This window comes from Crocodylus siamensis, chromosome 4 (genome assembly GCF_052110815.1).
Source record: "Crocodylus siamensis isolate JL-2025a chromosome 4, ASM5211081v1, whole genome shotgun sequence".
NCBI classification, from domain to species: domain Eukaryota; kingdom Metazoa; phylum Chordata; order Crocodylia; family Crocodylidae; genus Crocodylus; species Crocodylus siamensis.
Window position 1 is genome coordinate 77,358,513 of NC_143398.1, and position 23,646 is coordinate 77,382,158.

At 43.3% G+C, this 23,646-nt stretch overlaps 2 protein-coding genes across 2 annotated transcripts in view; one reads left to right on the forward strand and one right to left on the reverse strand.

Moving 5' to 3' along the window:
- Nucleotides 1-5,321: 5,321 nt before the first annotated feature.
- CCDC59 (coiled-coil domain containing 59) lies at nucleotides 5,322-22,325 on the reverse strand. Its single transcript, XM_090042630.1, has 4 exons — nucleotides 22,193-22,325; nucleotides 20,946-21,168; nucleotides 12,276-12,372; nucleotides 5,322-5,732 (listed from the first exon to the last, which is right to left on the reverse strand). The coding sequence occupies exons 1-4, from the start codon at nucleotides 22,290-22,292 to the stop codon at nucleotides 5,571-5,573; spliced, it is 582 nt and encodes a 193-aa protein (XP_089898756.1). The 5' UTR covers nucleotides 22,293-22,325; the 3' UTR covers nucleotides 5,322-5,570.
- METTL25 (methyltransferase like 25) overlaps nucleotides 22,296-23,646 on the forward strand; it is a 138,568-nt gene continuing 137,217 nt past the window's right edge. The window contains exon 1 of the mRNA XM_090042629.1: nucleotides 22,296-22,659. Coding sequence (XP_089898755.1) covers nucleotides 22,296-22,659 — 364 coding nt within the window. The remainder of the gene's footprint in view (nucleotides 22,660-23,646) is intronic.

Consider the following 23,646-nt stretch of genomic DNA (forward strand, 5'->3'; position numbering starts at 1 on the left):
ATGGATATTCCTCTCTAGAAGACTGAACAAGTGTATTTACCCGAACAAGACATCCACGCTTGAAGGAGAAAGCCAAAACGTTGAGGTCATAGTAGGAACTATAGAGGTGGCAGTTGTCTAGACAAAAATATCCCCTCCCCTAAGTCACTTTTTAAAAGAACATGTCCCCGACATGTTACAGTTCTTTACAACTGTTTCCGGCAAAGCACTAAGAAAGTAAATATCCACAGAAGTTCTTAAAACAGGCTTTAAAATGTTCAGGATGGAAGGTAAAAATTATGAACAACTGAAATGCTCAAAACAGAGATGCAGCATATTATGTTCATAAATAATAGAAGGAATGACTTGCATATATACAAGCCTTTACTATTTGTCCTGGAGGTGTTCGTGTACTTATCTACTACAAGAGGAAGAAAGCTCATACTTGTTCTGCTCACAAACTCTGCAAACAGTGGCGGTCAATCCTCCTTCAATGAAAAGCTGACAACAACTCAGATTCATAGACTGTAAGGCCAGAAGGGACTTCAAAAGATAATCAGGTCTAGCCCTCTGCACCAGGCAGGAAAGACAACTGGGGTCAGGTGACCCCAGCACAGTGACTGTCCAGTCTCCTCTTGAAGATTTCCAGGGTAGGTGATTACACCATCTCTGGAGGGAGCCTATTCTACTGTCTAGAGACACCCTGCCTGTGAAGTTTTCCTAATGTTAAGCCTGTAACAGTCTTCCAAGAATTTAAGGCTATTATTCCTGGTTATTTCCAAGGGCACCCTGGTGAACAGTTGTTCACTGACCCCTTGATGTACACCCCTGATGTGGTAGTAAGCCACTATCAAGTTCCCTGTCAGGCTTCTCTTTTTCAGGATGAAGTCCCAGGTCCTTCAGCCTTTCCTCGTATGGCTTGCTGTGCAAGTCTCGGGTCACCTGTATGATCATTCACTGGATTCTCTAGAGTTGTATCCACATACTTGTTGAAGTGGGGCACCCAGTACCAGATGCAGTACTCCAGCTGCAGTCTCCCCAATGCTGACTATAGTGAAAGAATCACTTCCATAGTTTTGCTGGGGATGCATCAGTTGATGCATGCCATGATATTATTTGCCCTGTTGGCTACAGCATCACACTGCCAGCTCATATTCATACTGTGGTCTATTATTGCCCCCACGTCCCTCTCATTCATCATGCCGGCCAGATTGGTGTTTTAGGTGTGTGCGTGTTTGGGGGGGGAAATGTCCCCAGATGGAGCACTTTACATTTCTCAATGTTGAACTTCATTTGATTCTGATCCACCCAACTTAGGCTGCAGATACAGGCGAGTATCTTCAAGTGTGACCACACTTCCCCATATCTTGGTGTCATCTGTGAACTTGGCCAGCGAGCTTTTTACCCCCACATCCAAATCATTGATAAAGGTGTTGAAAAGCACTGGACCAAGCACTGACCCCTGGGGGACACCACTAGCCACTTCTCGCCAAGACACGGATCCATTCATTAGAACTCTCTCGGTCCTACCCTGCAGCCAGTTCCCCGTCTCACAGTTGAGTCCAATTTACTCACAAGAACATTGTAGGATACTAGAACAAAGGCCTTTTGGAAGTTAAGGTATATACCATGTCAACCTCCTCTCCCTTATTCATGTGGCGAGTTACTGGATTGTAAAAGATGAGGTTGGCAAGACCAGACCTACCTGTGACCAAGTCATGCTGGCTGTCATTCAGAATCCTACTTTCTGTAAGCTCATCAAATATAGACTCTTTGTTGAATTTTCCCAGGATCTTCCCTAGGATAGAAGTTAGGCTGACTGACCTATAGTTACCTGGGTCCTTCCTCTTCCCTTTCTTGATAACAGGCACAACACTGGCCCTCTTCCAGTCTTCACGGACCTCTCTGGAGCACCGAATTTTGGAAAGTTTCACCAGTGGTTTCGCAATGACTTTGGCTAGCTCCTTCAGCATCCCCAGATGAAGTTAATCTAGCCCTGCTGATTTATAGGTCTAATTTTTTCAAATGATGACATACCAGTTCTATAGTAATAGTAGGAAGTCAGTCATTCCTATCCTGCTCATTCTGTGCCCACTCTGGCATGATTTTGTCCTCGGCTGGTGAAAGAATGAAGCAAAGTAGTCATTTAGGAGTTGCTGAATAGTAGCCCCACAGCCCCATGTTTCTTGCAGCCCTCCTGTTTCCTACATACCAAAAAGGGACTTCTTGTTGTCCTGGACTCCTGCCGCTAATTTTAGTTTGGTTGCTGCCTTAGCTCTTCAAGTCTGTTCCCTACAGGTGTGGACCATTGTCGTATAGCCTCCCTAGGGCATGCCCCAAGCTTCAATTGCTTGTATGCCTCTTTCTTTTTTCCTTAAGAGGACCATGATACCCCCATTTAGCTAAGAGGGCTTCCCAACCCTTTTGTTACTTTTCCTCCACATGGGAATGGACTTCCTTTGTGCTTTGAGGATTGTGTCTTTAAGGAACGATCACTTTTCATGCACTCCTTTCACCTTTGGCCTGTGGTCTGTAGCCCCTCCCCTGCTAATGACCTGAGTTGGTTGAAAGTTGCATTTTTAAGTCAAAACTTCAGTCCTGCTATCTAATTGGACATTTATCTTGCTGGGATCCTGTGACCCCCGCTGACTTCCTGCCCTTGTGGCAGGGGACTGGACTTAATGATCTTGCGAGGTCTCTTCCAGCCCTAATGTCTATGAAATTTGTCTGCCTTGCGATGGACAGTAAACATGATGATTTCACAGTCGCTGTCACCCAGGCTACCTTCTATTTTTAAGGTGGTCCTGAGGTCGTCCCCTTTGGCCAGAATCTAGTCTAGAATAGCATTACCTCTGGTTGGTTTGTGGACCTACCGAGTTAGGAAAAGCTCTTGGATGCAGGCATGCAAGCAATGATGCAGATCCTAGAAGGCAAGATTCAAAGGAGAGGCAGTAGGAAAATCCTTAGGGCTCTGACACAGTAAGAATGCCAACTTCCCTAATTTTATGTTTCATCAAAAGGGAAGCAGCTTCAAGTCAATCAAATTTTAGTCTTAAATATGCAGGTGGCTTAAAAAGACATGCACATACATGTTTTTTTCCCTCCAGTATATTAGTAGATTGTAAATACCTTGTAACAACTTATTTTGGATAGCATCTCTAGAAACTACTGATCAGCAGAATATGGAAAACTCCTTTCATAATATTCAGTTTCTCCTTAGGAAAATTTTTAGATTTCTGTGAACCAATTATGCGTACTGATGTGCAAAAGGACAGCAGAAGTCCTGTGCAGAAAGTCTGTACCTTGGGCTTGTTTTGCTTTCTCTCCTTTGAGAATTGTTCAGATAGGAAGTCTCACCTAAATATATGTTGTAGTCTCTCCAATGTAAAGGCTTGCATATTTTCATTACTGCTTGGTAGTAAGAGCAGGTAAAGTTTGACAGGAAGAAATTTCTTCCAAGAACAAAAAAAGTAACTCATTGGATGTTTTAGTACTACTGTTCTAACAGCTAACCCACTATCTCTGCAAAGAAACCTAGTTTAGAGGGTTGTAATTCAAATTCAAAGAAATATTTTCATACCCTTTAAAATGTTTCAAATCATATGCCAACTTAAAAATACACTGCACAGCAAAGTGAAGTGAAAAATTCAATTAGATTGTGTAAGTATTTGCTTCACTAAGCCCAACGGGGGCCCAGTTACACTTCAAATACACTTTTATAATCAAACCTCAAACATGGCATTTTAACATAGAAGGTGGGAAATTTTATCTATCTATTTACCATTTCTGGAATAAAACTTTGCAAAGTGACTTTTCCATTTCTGTACTACACATTATATTGACCACATTATGCTTCTGGCCATTTATAATGACAGCCTTAAAATTTATTTTTGAATGCTAGGGAAGATAGGGACATGGAAAGAGTGTTCTGAAAAAAAAACAACTACCACGATGGCTGCAGGCAAGTGTACAAAAATTAACATTTTTATAGCTACATCTAGAGCTAAATATCATTAGCATTAGTAAATATCACCACAGCCAGACTTAAAAACAAGCCCATAATATTTACAAGCTGAAGGCTTTAATAAATAAAAATGAAAAAAAAAAATTCTTAGCGGATGGAACCAATAACAGATTTTAAAGCTATAAACACAGAAAAATGTTAAGAGTGGTAAGAAGTTAAAATTTATTTATGGAAGATCTCTTGAAAGAAGATCCATAATGAAGATTTGTAAAAGGATTTGATTTTTGTTTGTTTGTTTTTAGCTGGTCTGCAGACCAACTGGAAAACCTAGATGAGAACACATGAATACCTAAAAAAACCAAAAAAACCACAACTCACAAAAATAGGGGTTGTGTAACTTTTAAAAACACTGAGGGAGGAAGGATGTCAAACCCCCAAATCTGAGTATACATTTCAAATGCCTTATTTCCAATTAAGATACCACATTTTGCTGTTTTACAACTACACAAAAAGATTCCAAGGGTATCTTAGAATGAGGCCAAAAAAATTAGACATGCTACCTAGGTATTATATAAGTCTTCTCAGCAGGATCTTTCAGAACTCTTTAGTGAAGGTCAGTATCATTTTTTGGCATTTTACAAAACCAATGCAAGGCCCAGAGGGTGAAGGGTCTCACATAAGGTTATCAAGCTCTGTAGTGACAAATTCCCTCAGGTCCAAGTCCAGGTGCAGATCAAGAAGGTTGAAAATGGAAGTGCAGCAGTGCTTGAGAGCTCACTGCTTATTCATCCAGTGGCCAAAACTAGAGGGAAAAAAAGGAAAAGACAAACTGTATTTCACCCCTAGATCTACTACCATTGAAGTCCAGTGTTCTACCCTGTTGACCAAAGGCTACTCCTAAAATTATCTTCAACTGCTTAGGCAACTTATTTTTTCAAATACCAGAATGAGTACTAGTTATAGGCTTAAAGACTATAAAATAATAAGACCCTATTCTGAACCACCAGACCTATAAAGTCATCCACAATGATTCACAAGATTTTACTGACATTGAAATACGCTGAAGTCTAGACTTGCTTTATTTTATTTTTTGAGTAAAGGGTAAAATAAGGCTTTGAGGTAAGTTTATATTTTGTGTTTCCATTCTCCAAATTTTGAAATTGCATTCTGAGCCCTGTAGCAATGCACTGACAAAGTTTACCTTCTTGTTTCACCCTACACAGATGAGAGGTTTTAGCAGTCAATAACACCAGAGCTGCAAGAATTTAAAACAAAATATTTTATGAAGTTTCCAAACAGTGTGGATTACTAATTATACGGCTCTACCTAGCCATTTGGTATACTGGGTTCTAAATATCACCAAAAACTGAAGTAGAAATAAAGCAAAAGTACTCATTTAATTAATAAAGGACCAATATCTCATTAATCAGCATGAAATGGAAACAAGCTCTCAAATTACAGCAAATCCTTTAAGGACAACAACTTCTTCTTGTGCTAGATCTAGAACAATAGCAAAATCTGTCACATTACTTTAAAAAAATATCAATTACACTAAAAAAGTACCACTTGATGCATATTATCTAGGGTACAAATTTAGTTCTTCACGTTGGAGATTACATATGCTGGCCTATGTTTTTTGTTGTATTTTCTGAAGGAGAAACTCCATTTGTAAATTTAGATTTGGCTGCCCCTTTTTGGTCCTTTTCTTTAGTATTTTATAAGCTTCCATTTTCTTCTGTTTATAGAGCTTTTGGGCTTCTTCTCTTTCTTGTTTCCTTTTCTCTGCTGCCTGAAATAAAAATAGCAAAAATGTAAGTGCTGTGATTAAACCAGAGTAAATACAATCACTCTGTACCTCAAAAGTGTTTGCATCTTGTAAAAATCATGTCCATAAACATCAGTTATTGTCTTGTTAGGGCCACAACCACCGATACATACAATTCTTATATATCAAACGATGTTTGCCTAAAATTCCAGAACAAGAGCCATGACAGAACTTCTGTTCTTGCCTTAAAATTTGCCATAGTAAAGATTAAGTACATTTGTGCAGGAGATGCAACTTTCTTCAGGTTAGCCCAAAATCGTAAAATGAGATGCAACCCCCTTCAGGTTAGCCCAAAATCGTAAAATGAATTTCCCAAAAGTTCTACCAGAATCATTTCTACCACCCGTTTCAAGTGGAAAGCACACTTCTTTAACCTATTTTGCCTAGCATACACAGAGCAACATGGATATTAAACAAAACTACACAAAGGAGAAAAAAAAACAAGCCCTAGTAAACGAGTCACTCCTGTTCACACTTCTCCCCCTGTGAAAAGGATGAGAAAACAAGTGACATGTGACAGATGTTAGTCATGTTGTTTAATACAGTCCTGGAAGGCATTCAAAAATACAAAACAGCAATGTACAAAAATCTTTATAAAGCATCACAATCTTATTCAGGACCTAGCCCTAAATTAGGTGCCGATACAGATATTTTGTTTTACACTGAATCAATTATTGAAGCAAATTATATTTTGATGAGCATGCCAACTAGATTGTTTCACTTAAATCATGTCTCATCAAAATATCTGAAGCTGTCTCTAATCAGACTAAAACATGCTTCACTTTATTTGGATGGTTGCTCTGATAGAATTTCTCAGAAATGGAACATTGTGAAGGCCACAAAAACAGATGTCTTTACAGCAGCATGCATATAAAGAGATGCTAATTTATCAAATAAGCATTACATACTTTTCATCGCACAAATAGGTTTTAGACTGTTTTGTACAAACAAAACACGCACATTAAAAATCATTTTCTGCAACAGAAATTATATTTCTTAATTTAACAACAATAGTGTTTTATGATGTATAAAAAGAGTTAAAGTCTGAATAACCCAAGCAAGCATTTCTAAATAAAGTCTCAAAAGCTGCTGAAAAGACCAACTAAAAGCAAAGACTAAATTCTCTGTTCCCACACCCATTTACTTTATTTAAAAAAACCCCAAAACACAAAAACCATTACCACTGTAAAAACTGATGGAAACTAGTGGTACTGACCAGAAAAGCACAACTCTTTTGGCCACCCACATCTCATACAGCAGCCTTTCATACAGCTGACCATGAAGTGCTCATGAAGTGTCTGCACGTCCTGGCAGGTTTTCAAAAGACTGGTTTAAATTGATTCTGTTCTTTCCAAGCAGAGAAGTCCTAGAACAGTGGTGGACAATTATTTGGGACGGAGGGCCACTTACGAAGTTTCAGTGAGCTGTTGCAGGCCAGGTCAGCATCCCTGCCCCTCCCAACACAGCTCAAAGCTACCTAAGAGGGCCTTGTGCTTGGCTGGGAGAATGGGATGGGATCGTGGGTAGGCAGAAGAGTGGCATCCGGGAGCAGGATGGGCAAGGCCAAGGCTGGGATCAGGCTCACGGGGTGGTGACAGCCCAGGGCTGCAATTCATTACTCACACAGCCCTGTGACAGGTGCTGGTTCCACAAGCAGAGGTGTGCAGAGTGCTAATCATGACCCTGGCCCAGGCCCTAGCCCTGTACTGTCACAGCCCCACAATCCCAGGTTCTCTATGGAGACCAACCAGGACCCACGCGGGCAGGGTGCACAGGCAGGCAGATGGGATTGGGTGACAGGTGGGCAGGGAGCTGCATCCGGGAGCAGGGTGGGTGGGCAGGTCTGAGATCTTTGGGCAGTGACAGAGCCATGATCTGCTCCCTGCATGCCCGTGCCCATGGAACCAGTGCCTGTCACAAGGCAGTGTGGGCAGATGATCACAGCTGTGCTCAGGCTCCAGCCCTGTACTGTCACTGCTCTGTGATTGACCCCAATGCCCCAGCCTTATCTGCCTATCCTGCTTCTGGATGCTGCTTTCCACCCACCTGCAGCCCTATCTCAGATGCCCGACCACACAGGTCCTGCTTCTGGCACATAGGCTGGGATGCCTGGGCAGCAGGGTTGGGTCCGGCAGCAGTAGCTGGAAGAAGCCACCGCTGGAGCTACTGGGAAAGAGTTCAGGTGCTATGCTGTTCCAGCCCCACTGTGCGTCCAGTAGCAGTGGGACCAACTGCATGAATGACAGCTTGGGCTGCCCTCTGTCTGAATACCAGGTGGGGCCAAGGGACCCACTGCAGACCAGACAAATTGCCTTGGTCTGCAGGATTCAGCCTATGGGTGTATTTTGCCACTCTTCTCCTAGAAAGTAGCAATGGGGTAAGTGCACATCATTCCCTTCGGACCCGTCTCCTGTGGGGTCTCCCAGAGCTCCTTCTCATCACCCTCCCATTCAATGTATGTGTAGCCAATGGTTAATATGGAGGTGCCATTAGCATGCTCATGACACTAAGATCTACCATTTTTTTAAATTGTTATTTGTGACCAAGTAGTTGGACACCTGCACTAATCCTTGGCATATATTTAGTTACTTTTACACTTTTGTTTTCATTAATATATTTAGTTGTACAATACACTGGCATATTGGTTTAAGAGAAAAGAAAAAGGGCACTGCACCCAAATCTTTCAGTAAATATCAATGCTTTTACCATAAATAACACATATACGCACCTCATTACAGAGCACTCAATTTCCTCATCCATATTAAAATTGTGCTGCAAGAGCAGAAGTGCACTAGACATCCCAGGTTTCTAGGCTATAGGTGTGCCTCCAGTTCTGTTCCTATGCTCAACAAGACCCAACCCCTGTAACAATCAAATCTTATTTAAAAATCGCCTCTACTAGGCCTGCAAACCAGCTGGGGCGACTTTCTCCAAGAGCTCCATGTAGTTTAGCAAGCTATATATGAATAACACTACACTCCCACAAATGCTAGTCTGCATAAGGGAAATCTGAAGTAACTGTAGCATGTGACAGAATGTTGGCACCTGTTGCATATGAATGTCCCTCCATGATCTGTTACTGCCTTTTGTATGCAAGAATGCCATCTCAGACCCTGACCTGCTGCAATAATACCTTAGCTGTAAGCAGAACCAGCTTATCCAGCAGTGCTTGACGTCACTGTTTAGCACCAGAACGAACAGACAGGTGAGAACAGGCAGGCTTTCAAGCACCTCAGCCAAATAAGCTGGCAGCTCAGAAAAAATTTCTATAAAGAAACTCAGCAAGGGTAAAATAAAGTCTTAAGAAATAAACCACAGACCAATTCCTAAAGCATTTCAAATGGAGTCACTTAGAACCCTGAGATACGTCCCAGTAACCCTGGGCACTTGCGCACATGTGGCAAGTCTGCCCCAACATGCTGGAAATAGAGTCTGCTGGAGCACATAACTGGTGCACACATTGCTGGACTGGGTGCAGGTATGCAAACAGTGAAGCATGTGCTGGTACTGAGAAAATGGTGGTTGGTGCGCTTTGAAGTAAAATACATTTGATGTGCTTAGTTCAAAGTGTACTCCCGCCATTTTCTCAGCACTGACATGCACTATGCCACTTACATACCTGTACCCAATGCAGTGCCAGGCACTTTAATTAGCATGGCTTGCCAATTAAAAGTGCCCAGCGTTGTGTTGGAAGCATGCGTAACAATGCTCTCTCAGACCCTCTGAGATGGCCCTGTGCCAAAGCCATGCAAATGCAGAACCAAAGTGCACATTTCCACATAGGTGCTGCTGTTTTATGGTGCTGTCGTGCTCATCATAGGTTCACATGCACAGGACTCCAGACCCAAATGCATTCCAAGGCCCCTGGCAGATGTTAATTTAATGCTGTGCTGGTCACATCTCCTGCTATGATGTATACGTGAAGGGCAGATGCACAATGTTGAGACTAGATTCAAATCACGCTCTTGTCAGGATCCAGAACCCCACTACGTGTGCAAACTGAAAGGAGTGCATGGTGCAGTCCTGCACAGGGCTGCTGTTACATGCCTTTGCAAGTGCCAGGTGGGGAGGGACCCAATTGTGTCTCCCTGCTCCACGAGTTCAAAGCCATGCATTAGCAGCTCTACAACCCTGGGTGCAGGTTTGCCAGCCTGAAACTCAATTTGTGGGGGGAGGAGTTAATTGGTTTCTCAGTTTAGCAAATGCTCACCCCTGGGCAGTACTGGTTGGAGGTTCTGGGGTGTCCCATTACCCATACTGACATATCAGTTATTTTTCAACATGGGGACCAGAATAGCCTTGAGTCTCCAACTGTGCCAGGGCTGCCCCGCTCTGGATACTAGGGCTGTGTGAGGCTTCAGTAGCCAATTCAATTTGGAGGAGATTCAGCCCGATTTGGCATCTGAATCGAACTGGGAGACCAATTAAAAGGTCTGAATTGAATTGGAAGCCTCTGAATCAATTCGGAAAAGACTCTGAGCCACTTTGGAGATTCAGCCATAGACTAAACAGGCAGTAGTCCTCACCATGCTGGATACAGCTTCCTCCAGCTGTTAAGTCTGTTGTGGTGGGCGGAGTGGGGAGGGAAGGGGCATGGGGGTGCAGATCAACACCCCCACAGTGAGGAAGGGAATGGGGCTGGGACAGGCTGCCCAGCTGGGGTGTAGGACATGGGCATGACAGGACTGGGAGTGGTGGCTATGCCCTGTTGCCCCTTGCTCAGCTGGGGCAGGGAGGAGGGGAGGCTGCAATGCAGGTGCAACTCACTCTGGGCAGAAGGGGTCAAGTGGCAGCAGGGCATAGCCCCCACTCCCAGCACTGCCGTGCCCTCATCCTGTGCCTCCCCACCCCACCCCAGCAGGGCAAGTGGCAGCAGGGCATAGCTTGCCACTTGCCCAGCTGGGGCACATGATGCAGGTGCTGGTGCTGCTTGCCCAGCTGGGGCGGAGGGATGCAGGATGTGGACATGACCGAATCGAATCACTGTCCCTCTGAAATCAGATAAATCCCAAGCGAATATTTGCTGCTTCACACAGGCCTACTGGATACTAAGTCAGCTGATTGTCAGTATGGGGAAGGACCATGCTACATGTTCAAGTTAAGACACTATAGAAACCAGCTACAAAGATGCTTTATATTGTATATCATACATGGCCAGCAGATTTATGAAGCCATAAAATTCCATGTGGCATACTAACATATGAATTGAGCTATAAAGGCAATGCCTGCCTGGGGCCAGACAATTGCTTACTTTGCAAGAGTATTTCATCTGTTTAGAAACTGCAGCTCATAGCTTAGCTGCAAAGCAACAATAGGTCTCAACTGAGATGCTGGAGAAACCCAAACCCTGGAAGCCCAGCCTACTAGCAAACTGAGTGGGAATTAGGCCAGTACATTCTGTTTTGATCAAACAGGATGAGAACATGCCCTCATTTATTTTCTGATTCATTACAAGTAGAAGAAAGAGAAGGGGAAAGCAAATAGCCAAGAGTAAATTTGGTGTTCAAGACAAACATGTTCTATTGTTTTATAGATCTGAAAATATTGTAACCTCTACCGAAGCTTACTTTTTGACACCCACAATATATGGAAAAGTTAAATTAATTGAGCTCTGCAACATGTTTTGATTTCTCTTCCTTTAATAAACAGTGCAAATAATATTTCTGATAGTGTCTGAATCCTACCAATACAAATGACTGTTCATATTTCAGTATTTTTATAATAGTTACATAACTCCAGGCTTCTTCCACCAACCAGTCATAAAATTCTTGCAAGAGTAGCCATTTTGTGCTCCAGAATCTCAGCTTTCATTTTATGATTCATCTTAGCCTTCGTTGTTCAAAGAAAAGTACTTCAGGACATAGATTAAACATAATACAACAGCAACAGCTGTCAGAGCTGCAGAGAGCTTGAAGCAAAAGCTCTAAGGAGTAAACTGCTCTACTAATCTCATAATTCATTAACTAAGATATTCAATAATGACAGAAATAACCAGGATCTTCAACAAATAAGGCCTGAAGTGTCAACTTGTCAAAATGAGCCACTTTAAGAATTCCAGTCTCAAGCGCTAACACTGTCTACTGACTATGTAAGTAAAAAGAGAACCAAGTATAAAAAAAACCTGCTGGATATACATTGAGAAACATTTAAATTAACAGAAGTAGATAGTACTTACGCAATATTACTGTTTCTTCCTCTTAATTAAGAGGGACTCGTATCCCAAGAATATAGCATAGACTAGCAGGGCAATCAAGCCAAGCAGCAAAGGGAGTTATCCAAGTCTTGTCAAGTGTGAATATAGCATGATGAGCCTATTCGGTTTTAATAAAGTAATAGAGAACCTAAACCTAAGAAACGCAATATCACACAATACCGAATAATGATATAATGTTAAATGCTACTCAGAAATACAGGTTAACATGGTATCAAGCAGACAAGACTGACACCATTACCATCCCCCTCTCCCTTCAATCTGAACAGTCCCCGAGACCTTAGTTCACGATTTACCTCTTTCTTCTTAGCACGTTCAGCCTTTACTTTCTCATATTCTTCTTTTGCTTTTTGATTTGATGTTTTCTTATGTTTCCTTTCATTAATAGCTGATCTGTAATGAAGGGTGCATGATTAGCACATGGGTTACCTTAGCACAGGGGCAGGCAAAATACAGCCCATGGGACAGATCCAGCCCACCAAGCAATTTCGTCCAGCCTGCAGGTACCCACTAATTGTACCACTCCTTGCCCGCCCACCTTGCTCCAATCTTCATTCACAGGAGAGCCCCCGCCCTCCAGACATGCACAGTTTCCAGGTAGGGCTGCTCCCATTACTGCTGCAGGCACCAGGGGCCTGCTTGGCTTCCCTGAACTCCAGCCACTCCTATCCCTGGTGCAGCAGGTAGGGAAGCAACATCGGGCAGGAGAAGCTGCAGTTGGGTGGGAATATGGATTATGGGGCTGGTGGGAGTGGAGAGCTTCAGTGGACAGGGTATGAGTATACGTGGAGTGTGAGGAAAGGTGGGGAGGGGAGGGTGTGGGGACCTCTCCCCCATGGTACACAGCCCATGCTTCTGATAGCAGCAGCAGCTGCAGCCGGTGGGCCCTTGGGTTGCTCATGGTGCATGCAGGTGCAGCCACCCAGCAGCATGAAGCTCCAGCCAGTTCAGGTAGCTGCACATGACAGCAAGGAGCAGAGGCAGGCTGGCCCACCTCTTATCACATGGAGCTCCCCGAGACTCACACAAACCACAACATACCCAATACCCCCCTACAAACTACATACACCCCAGATGGCAACCAAGGGGCAGGGCTACCCTCATAGACCTTGATAGCTGACCAAAAAACTAATTGCCTGCACCTGCCTTAGCACAACTCAAACATCAGTACAAATCAGGTTTAATTAAAAATATAGAAATATTTCAACTGAAAGTTATTGGTAACCCCCCCACAAACAAAACAAACTAACAAAAAAAACACAGAACCTCAATTTTATATAAAATGAATATTAAAAAAAAAAAAAAAAAAAAAAAAAAATCACTGAGGCAATCATAACCCATAGTAGAGATGATATTTTATAATATCTATTATTATTTTATATCATCTCTACTACAAGTCCTAATTGACTTTTCCTCTAGACCAATATGGCTACAACCTGGGTATCTCACAGAAATATCACTATAATTTGAGATCAAAGTTAGCTGACCGGATCAAATACCATATAAAGTGCATCATAAACATTGTGGGATTCAAGCTCAGTACTCTAACAAACCAAGTCACTTAGATCCTGACTATAATCAGGGGAAAGACCACGTGAAGCTGTAAAGACACAAAAAGGGCTATATAGTCCAGCCTCTGCAGTATTACATCTATTTTTCTTGCCAAAGATGTTCTATGTTTCTTAAGATTTCGATATGGATTGAGTTTCAGAGTTGGGTGGTTTCATAAGAAATATTCACCACTCCCTTTAGATCTTAGAAAATTCCATGCAGTAAATGTGGCAGATGGATAAAAACAACTCAGAGCTGTATTGTACACCCTCAATGGCACTGTTAGAAGTAGCAGCGACTGAGTGGTATCTTAAGCTGAACTGCCATATACAAGAGGATGAAGTGGAGCCACAGTTGTCCTGTAGAACAATTTTCTCAGAGGTCAGTCCTTGAAATCTTGATATAGCTAGAGTTAGGACAGGGATATAAAACTTGTAATACCCATAGCTACTTCAAACATCTTAACTAGAGAAAACAGTTCAAGGGGAAAAAAATTAAATTAATATTTATTATGCAGAATTCTACTACAGCCATAATTCACTCTGGGTTTTTGTTGTTATTCAGTTACATAATTTTGTCCAGATTCCTGATCATTACACAGTTAAGAACGTTAGGTAAGGAAGGCTTCCGGCCTTTCCCAAAATTCTTTGTTAAATTTGGTAAGTATTTCTTTCTGCCAAAAAAACGGTTACTTCATGTTTTTTGTCTTATTCTCTGCATTTATACTACAGGAACTAATCGATGCCATCTAGCAAAACTGACAGGAAGGAGTGTAGCTATTTATCAGAATTTATGTGACCAGACAGAAGCATCACACTCTTATACAATGGTCTTTGTTTTATTCTCAGCTCCATCATGTGGCAAGACTGTGTACTAACAGTAAATATCATATTTCAGAAGTGTGTGATTATTTTGATCAAAACAAATGCTAAAAACAGAATGAATAATAAACCAAACAATAGAATCCCAAAGTTTTAAAGCATTATGCTAGCATGGCACACACCACAACCTGCAACAGTTGCATTTATGCAGTCAAAAAACAAGTATTCTGAAAATTGCAATTTTTGATTAACTCACTAAAATAGAATTGCAAACCTATCTGTATAACTGATTGTAGTTCAATAATTATAATGTTTAACTGCATTTTCCAAATTTAGTGAAGAGTTTACAGAATCTAGAAATAAATAGGCTGCAGCAAGCTTTATGAAACATCTATTTTTCCAATAGCACAAATTACCTCAGAGGTAATCAACATCAGAACAACCCTTCAATGAACTCATTTCTTCAGTGCATGAACCAGCATATTAACATACTAAAACGCAAATCACAAAGTCTTTACAAAGTCTCAGCTATGGTATCTCACTTGTGTATTATGACAATGTTAATCCATGTGGGTGAAAAGTGCCAGAAAAGTAAAGAAAATACAGCTGAGGAAGCAGCTTTCCCAGCATAGCTATCAAACTAAACTTTGAGATATAGCTGCTATATTTCATCTGCTATGGAGTAGGGTGAATGGCAAAAATGCTGAAGTTGTTAAGGATCACTATCAACATCTAGGCTGAATCCTGGGTGAAATAAGGTCTCTTTACTCCAGCTTGTTGGCAAAGGAACAAGCCTGAAGGAATGGGGAACCCCCCAGGGGAAAACAAAGGTAAGAAATATTTGAACTGTTTGAATTAATATTTGAATATTTAAATTAACTGTTAAAATACTCAAGGAAAAAAAGGAAATGCTTCTTAAATAAAGGGAAACTGTGGCCGTGTACCAGGAATGTTTCTACTGGAGGAGTCACTGCTTTCCCCACTAGAAAATTGCCACTGTACAAGTGTTCATTCAGTTTCTTGTGGAGGCAACATGTTCCATCCACAAGAAAACTTCTACCCGACACCCAAAAGATAACTCTAGTTTCAGGAAGGAATGGGGGGAGGGGAACAGTAGAGGCAGCATCTGCAGGCTGGAACAAATTTCATAGAAGTCTGCAGCAATAGAAATGAACATGGCCTGGACAACTACAGCTCAAGAGGCCATTTTTGGAGGTCAGAAGTAACCCCACATTCTAAGGGAGAAATCATGAGTTAGCAAACTGAGAAGTTATTGATCCAAATCTCAAAAAAAATGCTCAAGTGTAGTGAAGAATTTGGGCAGAAAATGGTATACAACTGTTTATTGTTTTGTCTACTTTTCCCTCTCTCCCCCACTGTTGTCTGAAGTTGTTTAGAAATCTTTCTGTAATGTGTGCACATTACATGATTCAACTGTCACATCTCCGAAGGACCAAACTACAGGCCAGGGGACTTCTAAGCATGAAGCTCTGTGAAGGGTGTGCTTAAACTACTGGGACTGTTCCTGGGGAATCACCATTATCTTTGGGTCAAGTAGCTAGTCACAAGATTCCATTTCCAATAAGAAAAGACCAGTGGTTCTCAACCTTTTAATACTTGAGGCATCCTTCTCAAGACCAAAGGCACTACTCAGAAAACACCAGCTCTTAATTTTCATTCATTTCTTGATTACAGAAAAATTAGACCACAGTAGATGAGAAAGTATTTAATGTTACAGAGTTCCATTTGAAATTTCTAGGATTATTTTGTGAATGAGTTGTTTGCATTCCTAACAACTATATGCCACCCTTAAAAGTATCTCATAGTACTCCATGGTGCTTCAGCATCCTGGATGAGAATCACTGAGATAAATCCCTGACATAGTCTAACTCAGGGAAGCATAAAAAAAGTGAACAAGCAAGAGTTCAACCAGGTTTGACTAGAGCTGTAAACTTTTTCATTTGTTGTGTCCCTTTGAAAAATGTCTTCTATTTATTTGGGTCTGCTTATTCCAAACTGTGGTGAGTGAACATGAATTTAAAAAAGCCAATTGTTTTATGTTTGATTTTCCACCCCCCCTCCCATTGTCATTATGGATTACCTGTAATATGCTACCATTTAAATGGCATAACAGAACACCTGTAGCATAAAGTACCAAAATTCAGTTTTTATGAATATAAAACCCAGTTCACCTACATGTCTGCAGACAGAAAAGCATGGCACTGTCTCATCTCTCCCAACTATACAATTAGTCCAATAACCGACATCATCAACCCTCACCCCAGCTTCTCTCATTTCCTTGACCATCATAAGTACAGCACCACTACCACTTCAACCCTATTGCAGATAGAAAAGGTATTTATTCAAACGTACCAGAAGTATATGCACTACAGGGTGCACCCTCAGCAAGTTAGTACACATGTTGCCAGCAGGTAAAGGGAAATGCCACATCTGGAGTACTGTGTTCAGTTTTGGACACCCCACTACAGAAAGGATGTGGAAAAATTGGAGGTAGTCCAGCAGAAGGGAACAAAAATGTTGAGGAGGCAGGGACACATGACTTCTGAGGAAAGACTGAGAGAACTGTGCTTATTTAGTCTAGAGAAGACTGAGAGGGGATTTAATAAACAGCCTTCAACTACTTGAAGGTGGTTCCAGAGAAGATGGAGCTAGACTGTTCTCAGTGGTGACAGATGACAAAACAAGGAGCAATGGTCTCAAGTTGCAGCAAGGGAAGTTTAGGTAAGATGTCAGGAAGAATGTTTTTTTTTACTAGGAGGGTAGTTAAACACTGGTTACCCAGGGAGGTGGTGGAAGTTCCATCCTTGGAGGTCTTCAAAACCCAGCTAGGCAAAGCTTTGGCTGGGATGATCTAATTGGGGATGGTCCTTCTTTGAGCAGGGGGTTGGACTAAGACGACCTCCTGAGATCCCTTCCAACCCTAACTTTCTATGATTCTATTTTCCCAAGGAGAGAAACTCAATGCAGATGTTGCAGTTAAGTGAGATTATTGGAAAGATAATCTTGGCCCAGTTTTCTTAACTATAACTTCATGTTCTGTTTTTCCATTTCATCTGAGAGTTCTGGAGAAGTTTAAGTTTATTTGAAAGTAGGGCAAGGCAATTTTGGTGCAATAACTTCAGGTCTCCTGCATAAGCTGTTTATTACAATTTATACACAGCGGAGACACAAAACAAGATTTTATGGAACAGCACCTAAGGAGGACCTCATGTATAACACTTGGCTTTCCAAACTGCTTTACAAATATCACATAAATTCATAAAAAATTTTGTACCCATTAAAGGAATCACATCTAGGAGATGAAGTATGCATAACGTGTACTTCTAAACAGTTGCGAACTGTTCAGAACCAAGAACAACTTTATGCAATTTAAAGCAGAAAGCTGTTAAAAAGGAGTCTCCCAAATTGGACTTTGGCCAGGTAACTATTAATTTCTTTAAGACTACTCTCGGGTGCAATCAGCTCACTAGAAGTCAATAGCTGTCTTTTCACCTATTTCAGCAAGATCTTACTCAAGCCCCTCGTGACATTTAGCACAAAATCTAACACAGATGGTCAAAGCCTTTTGTTCAGCAACTTTTTGGTCTACATCTCTAGAAGCACATTATCCAATTTTGATCCTGGGCCTTTGGTTCAAAATGTTACATACCAGAGCTTACAAATAGCTCATTATGGGACCATTTGCATGCATTTAAGATTTATGAATTCTAAAAATTTCCAATCAGCTCTACTGTTATGTACATGGCACCAGAAAAATACCACCTCCTGTAACAGCAAGATTTTCTTTGAAGCATACGTATGCTATCATAACATGATGCTTGCAAAAACTGAAAAAAGTTTCACCCTATCTGTAAGTACGTGGAGGGAAACTGAGTAATTGTTAAAAGGGTCAGTAAGTGCTTATTTGTTTTTTTAAAATATTTTTGACAGCAAACACTATTCAAAGCAAGTTCTTCATTTTTCAAAATAAGAATTCCAACTTATTTCATAGACAGAATGAAACTACTGAATGTGGCTAAAATCTAAGAAAAATATATTCTTTTACTGAAATTAAGTTTTAAATGCTTTTCAGTTCTTCTATCACCAATGTCCAGGGATTTCAGATAAAGCTGCTAACTTGCATAATTACAGTTACAATTAGCAGTCTATGTATATCCAGGGGTATCATGTTCTTCCAGTCTCAAACACCCTATCTAATTATGTAGCTTCACCCAAGGCTGGTTCTTCAGACTACCTTTCCTCTACCCTGAAAACTGATCTCATCTTCATATTCCTGAAATGGAATAGCTTGCTCAATGATTTTTAATACTGTAACTATGCCTCTACTACCTGTCAAAATCCAAACCAATTCCAAAACATCTACTCACAAAGTGAAGTTTAAATTTCAAAGAAGGATTTGTTTTAATACTCTGCTCTTGTATACTTACCCACCTACACAATGCCTGGTAGATTACTAATTATACTAAAATAAAACAAAACGAGAAGTATTAATCTTGATGAAAACAAAACAGCTATGTGAATTTGTAAAACAGCACATCTCGTTATATATTGACTAATTCATTCTCATTTTCTACTACTCATCTGCAAGTCAAAGTTTGCAACACATTTTGCATTTTCAAAGCCAATTTACATTTTAAGATGGGAAAATACTGGAAATCACATATTTTTAAGTTAGTACATTAATAAGATGCCACTTCCCCAAATGCTTTGTATAGAAACATTTTAGCCTTTACTCCAACTTACGCTGCAAAGTCCAACTAAAAATTCATTCAGCATGGGGGAGGGGAGGGGTTCGGTTGGTGGTGCTGTGAGGGGGGCTATGTCAAATTTTAGGGTAGCTGCACTCCCCCTACAGTGCTGATGCCACCTGCCCCAAAACTCAGCCCAGCCCAGCCCCCCAACCCACCAAGAAGAGCCTGGAGCAGCCTGTAGCCCACCCTGACTAGATCTGATGTCACATTCTCTCCCCCCATGCCCTTCCAGGGTCTGAAGCTGCCCTCCAGACAAGCCACGCTCCATCCCGTGCCGTGTTTCACCCCAGATGGGCAGCACCTGCCCCAACCCCACTCCCTTCCTCACTGCGGGGGCCTTGATCACTCTCCCCCACACCCCATCCCTCCCCCTCTCCACTTCCACTACCACAGACTTAGCAGCTGCACACAGGTCTTTAAGCTGCAGGGCTGCACATTGGAAATCAGATTGGTATTGGCTGATATGCCTTCTTAAAAATTGGCTATCAGTATTGGTCCCCAATATCTCTATCAGTGCACCCCTAAACAGGAGGGATGGTATCTGAAATAATTTTCTTTCAACCACAAGAGAAAAAAGAATACACAATTAGCATTCTGCTGTGATCTGAACCACATTTGTAAATCAGTTAGTTTCCATTAGTTGCATTGTAAATCTTTGTTACAAAACCAACTAAAAGATAAATACAAAGATGTAAAATTAGACATGTAGAGAAGCAGGAAGCAAAAAAAAAAAAAAAAAGCTTTGTATGCAGTCCTAGGTTTTTGGTTTTTTTAAGTGAGACACACACAAAGACAACAGGTTGAGTCATGACAGCAAGTGCATTTAGATAGAGGGTTCCAAACATGTGCACACCTAGTCCCCATTTGCAAAGTCATGAAGTAGTGTAGCAGAAAAAGCAATAAAAAAGGCCAATTTATCCTCTACAACACCTTAGTTCTCCTCAGGTTGGAAGCAAGTTCAGAGGGATGGCCACTAGACAAAGCATTCTCACCTAAGTGTGCTTTGGTGAGCTGGACAGAAATCTCTTTCTAGGGCAGATCTAGCCTGCAAACTGTGGACTGCCAAGGCCAGCTCTACAGCAGTGGTGCTCAACCTTTTAGAGAGGCAAGTCGGGTGCACCATAGTCTCACACTTCCCTTCGGTATAGGAGGGTGGGACGTGAGGAGTAAGGTGGCTGACAACCTTAAACGCTAAAAAAGTCCCTACCATAGGGGAGGAGAGAGGGAGAAAGGGAAGGAGGGAGTACATGCTGTAGGGGGAGACAGAAGAAGAGAGGGCTGCAAAGGTCAGCAGCAGGGCAGGGAAGGAGACATGCAAGGCTGAGGAGCTTGCTGCTGATCCTCCATGCTACAGGCTAGGGGTACGATCAGGTCCAGGAGCCTTAGGTTGAGCACCACTACATAACAGTATTATGTAGACTGATGCTTGGTGCATTTTTGGCTGCTTAAGTTACGTGGGGAATCATACAGTTCAGGGTGCCAAGACAAATCCTAGAATAAAGCACCGTTACTTGTTACTATCAGCAGCAATTGAACAGCAAATATTTTATATTGTATTGTTATTCTTTTCTTAATTGACATACCTTGAACATATTAAGGATCCAGTCCTGCAATGGGCTAGGTCCCAAAGGAGTCAGCTGGACTCTGCATGCAGGCACCTCGTTGCATCATGAGTCTTAACGGGTAGGTTATTTTACCCATGGTCATAATTAAACAAGCAAGCCACTGAATCTAACTGGAGTATCTGAAAACTTAATATCCCTTTAATAAATACAAAAGTAGATAAAAGAACAAAATAAAACAGTTTTAGACAGTTACTTACTTCACTGCCGTGTTGCACTTTTCTTCCAAAAAAACTGGACTGCTTTTAGCCTTGCATTGTTGCTTAAGCATTTCCTCTTCAGCTAAATAGAGGTGCTTCAAGTGTTCTGGATAAGTATCTGTGTAGACAACTTCCTTCGGAGGGTTGGCTTTTCTCTCTCTCTTCAATAATTTCTTGTATTCCCATTGGATCTTTTGCTTCCTCCAAGATACAAGTCCTTGTCCTGAATCCATAAGAAATGAAAATAAGGTCCATCCAACTCTAAGTTAATGATAATTTCTCTCTGCCACTACATTTTCAAGCCATCTTCCCACAACAACAGTGGCATCAGAACTGACAGCTTACATGCTAGTGTAGATGGGGCTCAACCATTCTGAGATGTGTCCAGAAGTTTGTTGCCCCCTATTCCTCTTTCCCATTAGTCCAATCCTCACTTGCCCCTGGAGTCAAGTCCCCTGCATTTATGCAGGAATAATTTCCAAAAGCAGTCACCGAAAGAGACGTTTTAACCCCCTTGTTCACCACGACTCCAAAGCGCCCTAGGAGAGAATCCCCTGGGCTACAGATTACAGAACAGAAAAACCAACGGGGTTAGTTTAGAGCAGAGGTTCCCAAGCTTTTTCTTGTTGTGCACCCCTTCCAGATTTACCAGCTGCCTGCATACCCCTACTAGTGTACATTTGTAACCTTTAAATGCCAACTACTATTATCATGTAATGGTAGATTTAATTTTCATTACATCTCCTCTGTACCCCCCCTCCCCGAGATGTCTTGTATACCCCAGAGGTAGGCATACCACAATTTGGGAACCCCTGGTTTACAGCAAAGACGTCTTACTGTAGCACAGCAAGCCATCCTCTGGCTCCTGCCACCCTTGACATGTATTAGGCAACAAACTGGCCAACCACACAAGAAAAGCATACGAGCCACACGTGCAAAGTGATTGCCACACCATAAAAATGTCCACCCCATGACAGAGTCAGTGTCCAACAAGGTGCAACAGCTTTAGAGCTAGTTTCTACTCAGCTTGAACTTGAACGTGAAGCCAAGCCCTTCTTCAGCTGCAACCCACTATAAGACTGAAGTCAACATGCGGCATTTGAGCCCCGGCCCGGCTGGCCCCGCTGCACCCTGGCTCCGGCTCCAGAGGGCAGCAACTCGGCTTGTGGGGGGGGTCACAAGGGCGACTTGGCAACACATGGGGAGCAGTGCAGGGGGGAGCCTCCCCCAGGCACTCACTGACTCACCGCCACGCGCGCTCCCCCGCGGCAGAGGCCGCTTCCGGCTACGGCCTGGAGCCTCCGCGGCGCCCCGCTGCGGCGCAGCCCGCCTCCCCGCCGGCGCCATGAGATGTCCCCTGCACTCCCCCGGCGCCAGCCGCTCGCGTCATCACTGCGCGCCTGCGACGCGGATTGGCCCGGGGGAGGCAAGCGGAGCGCAGCGGAGGCCACCATGCCGCGCTCTGGGGGCCCCCTGCCACCCGAGCCGGGCGCGGAGGCGGTGGGCCGGCGGCTGCGGGGGGCGGCGTACTTCCTGGCGCGGGCGCTGCCGCTGAGCCGTGCGCACACGGTGGACTTCTACACGCGCGGGTTGTGGGCGCAGCTGGTGGCGCTGTCACCGGACGCGGTGCTGCGGGCGCTCCGGGAGTCCGGCCCCCTCCGGCTGCAGCGCCCCCTGCAGGAGGCCGCCGGCGCCGCCGCTGCCGGGCCCGGGGGTGAGTGCGGGCCGGGGGGGCTCCGTGGTGCGATGCGTCTCCCTGGGACCTTGCCCCCAGTGTCCTGCGGGCCTCTGGCCCCCTGTTGGTCACACACACTATGTAAATCTATATGTGTGTGTAGTGTGTATATGTGATATACGTATGTACAATGTCTATACATGTAATATGCACACTAGAGGCACACACATATACAGTGTGTGTATAGATATGTCTGTGTGTATAGATACACTATACACAGACATATTTTCTAATTTGAGCTTTAGTCTGTCTGTCTGTCCGGAAGGCTTTATTTACACTCTGATTAGCTGGCTGAAACAGCCAATCAGAGTGCTCCAGGAGCACTAGGACAGGAGACGGTGGGGACGTGGGATGGGGGCCATGGCCTGCTCAGCTGGCAGGCAGCAGTGATGGAGTGGGGGACAAGTGGGGAGTGGGCCCGTTCCCCCCACTCCCGCAACCAGATGAGAAGCAGTGTCAGGGCCAGACGTGGGGGGGACGCAGAGCTGTCAGGCCCCGACAAAAGCCAGCAGGGGGTGGGAGGAGCAGGAGACAGCACCCCGTGCCCTGACAACAGCCCTGAAAGGGGAGGTGAATGGCCGGGCCCCAAAGCAGGGAGGGCGAGAGTGGGGAGAGAGGGCCACTCCCTCCCCCAACCGGATGAGAAGCAAAGGTGGGGCTGGACATGAGACTCAGTCCCTGTTTGCCATGATGGTGGGGAGCACACCGTTGCCACCTTGGTGTTGCCTGGCCCTGACAAAAGGCAGCAGGAATGGGGAGGGAGAGAGGGGCACAGTGATGCTACCCTGCTGCTGCCAGGGCCTACCAACAGCTGGGAGGGAGAGAGAGGATCAGGGAGGGGAGACACGTGGCCATGGGCCAGGCGGAGCTGGAGCACAGGGGTGGGGGGACCAGGCCCATACTCATGGGGAGGGAGCATGGGAGCAGGACCAGACCTAAAACATGGGAGGAGCAGTAGAGGCCAGA

Excerpts from the sequence above, each read along its gene's own strand:
- CCDC59 (XM_090042630.1), bottom strand. The coding sequence starts at position 22,292 with ATGGCGCCGGCGGGGAGGCGGGCTGCGCCGCAGCGGGGCGCCGCGGAG. Across the intron at positions 21,169-22,192 it reads GCGGGGGAGCGCGCGTGGCG|GACAAGGACTTGTATCTTGG; the intron begins GTGAGTCAGTGA and ends TTATGGATTCAG. Across the intron at positions 12,373-20,945 it reads AAGTGCAACACGGCAGTGAA|ATCAGCTATTAATGAAAGGA; the intron begins GTAAGTAACTGT and ends CCTTCATTACAG.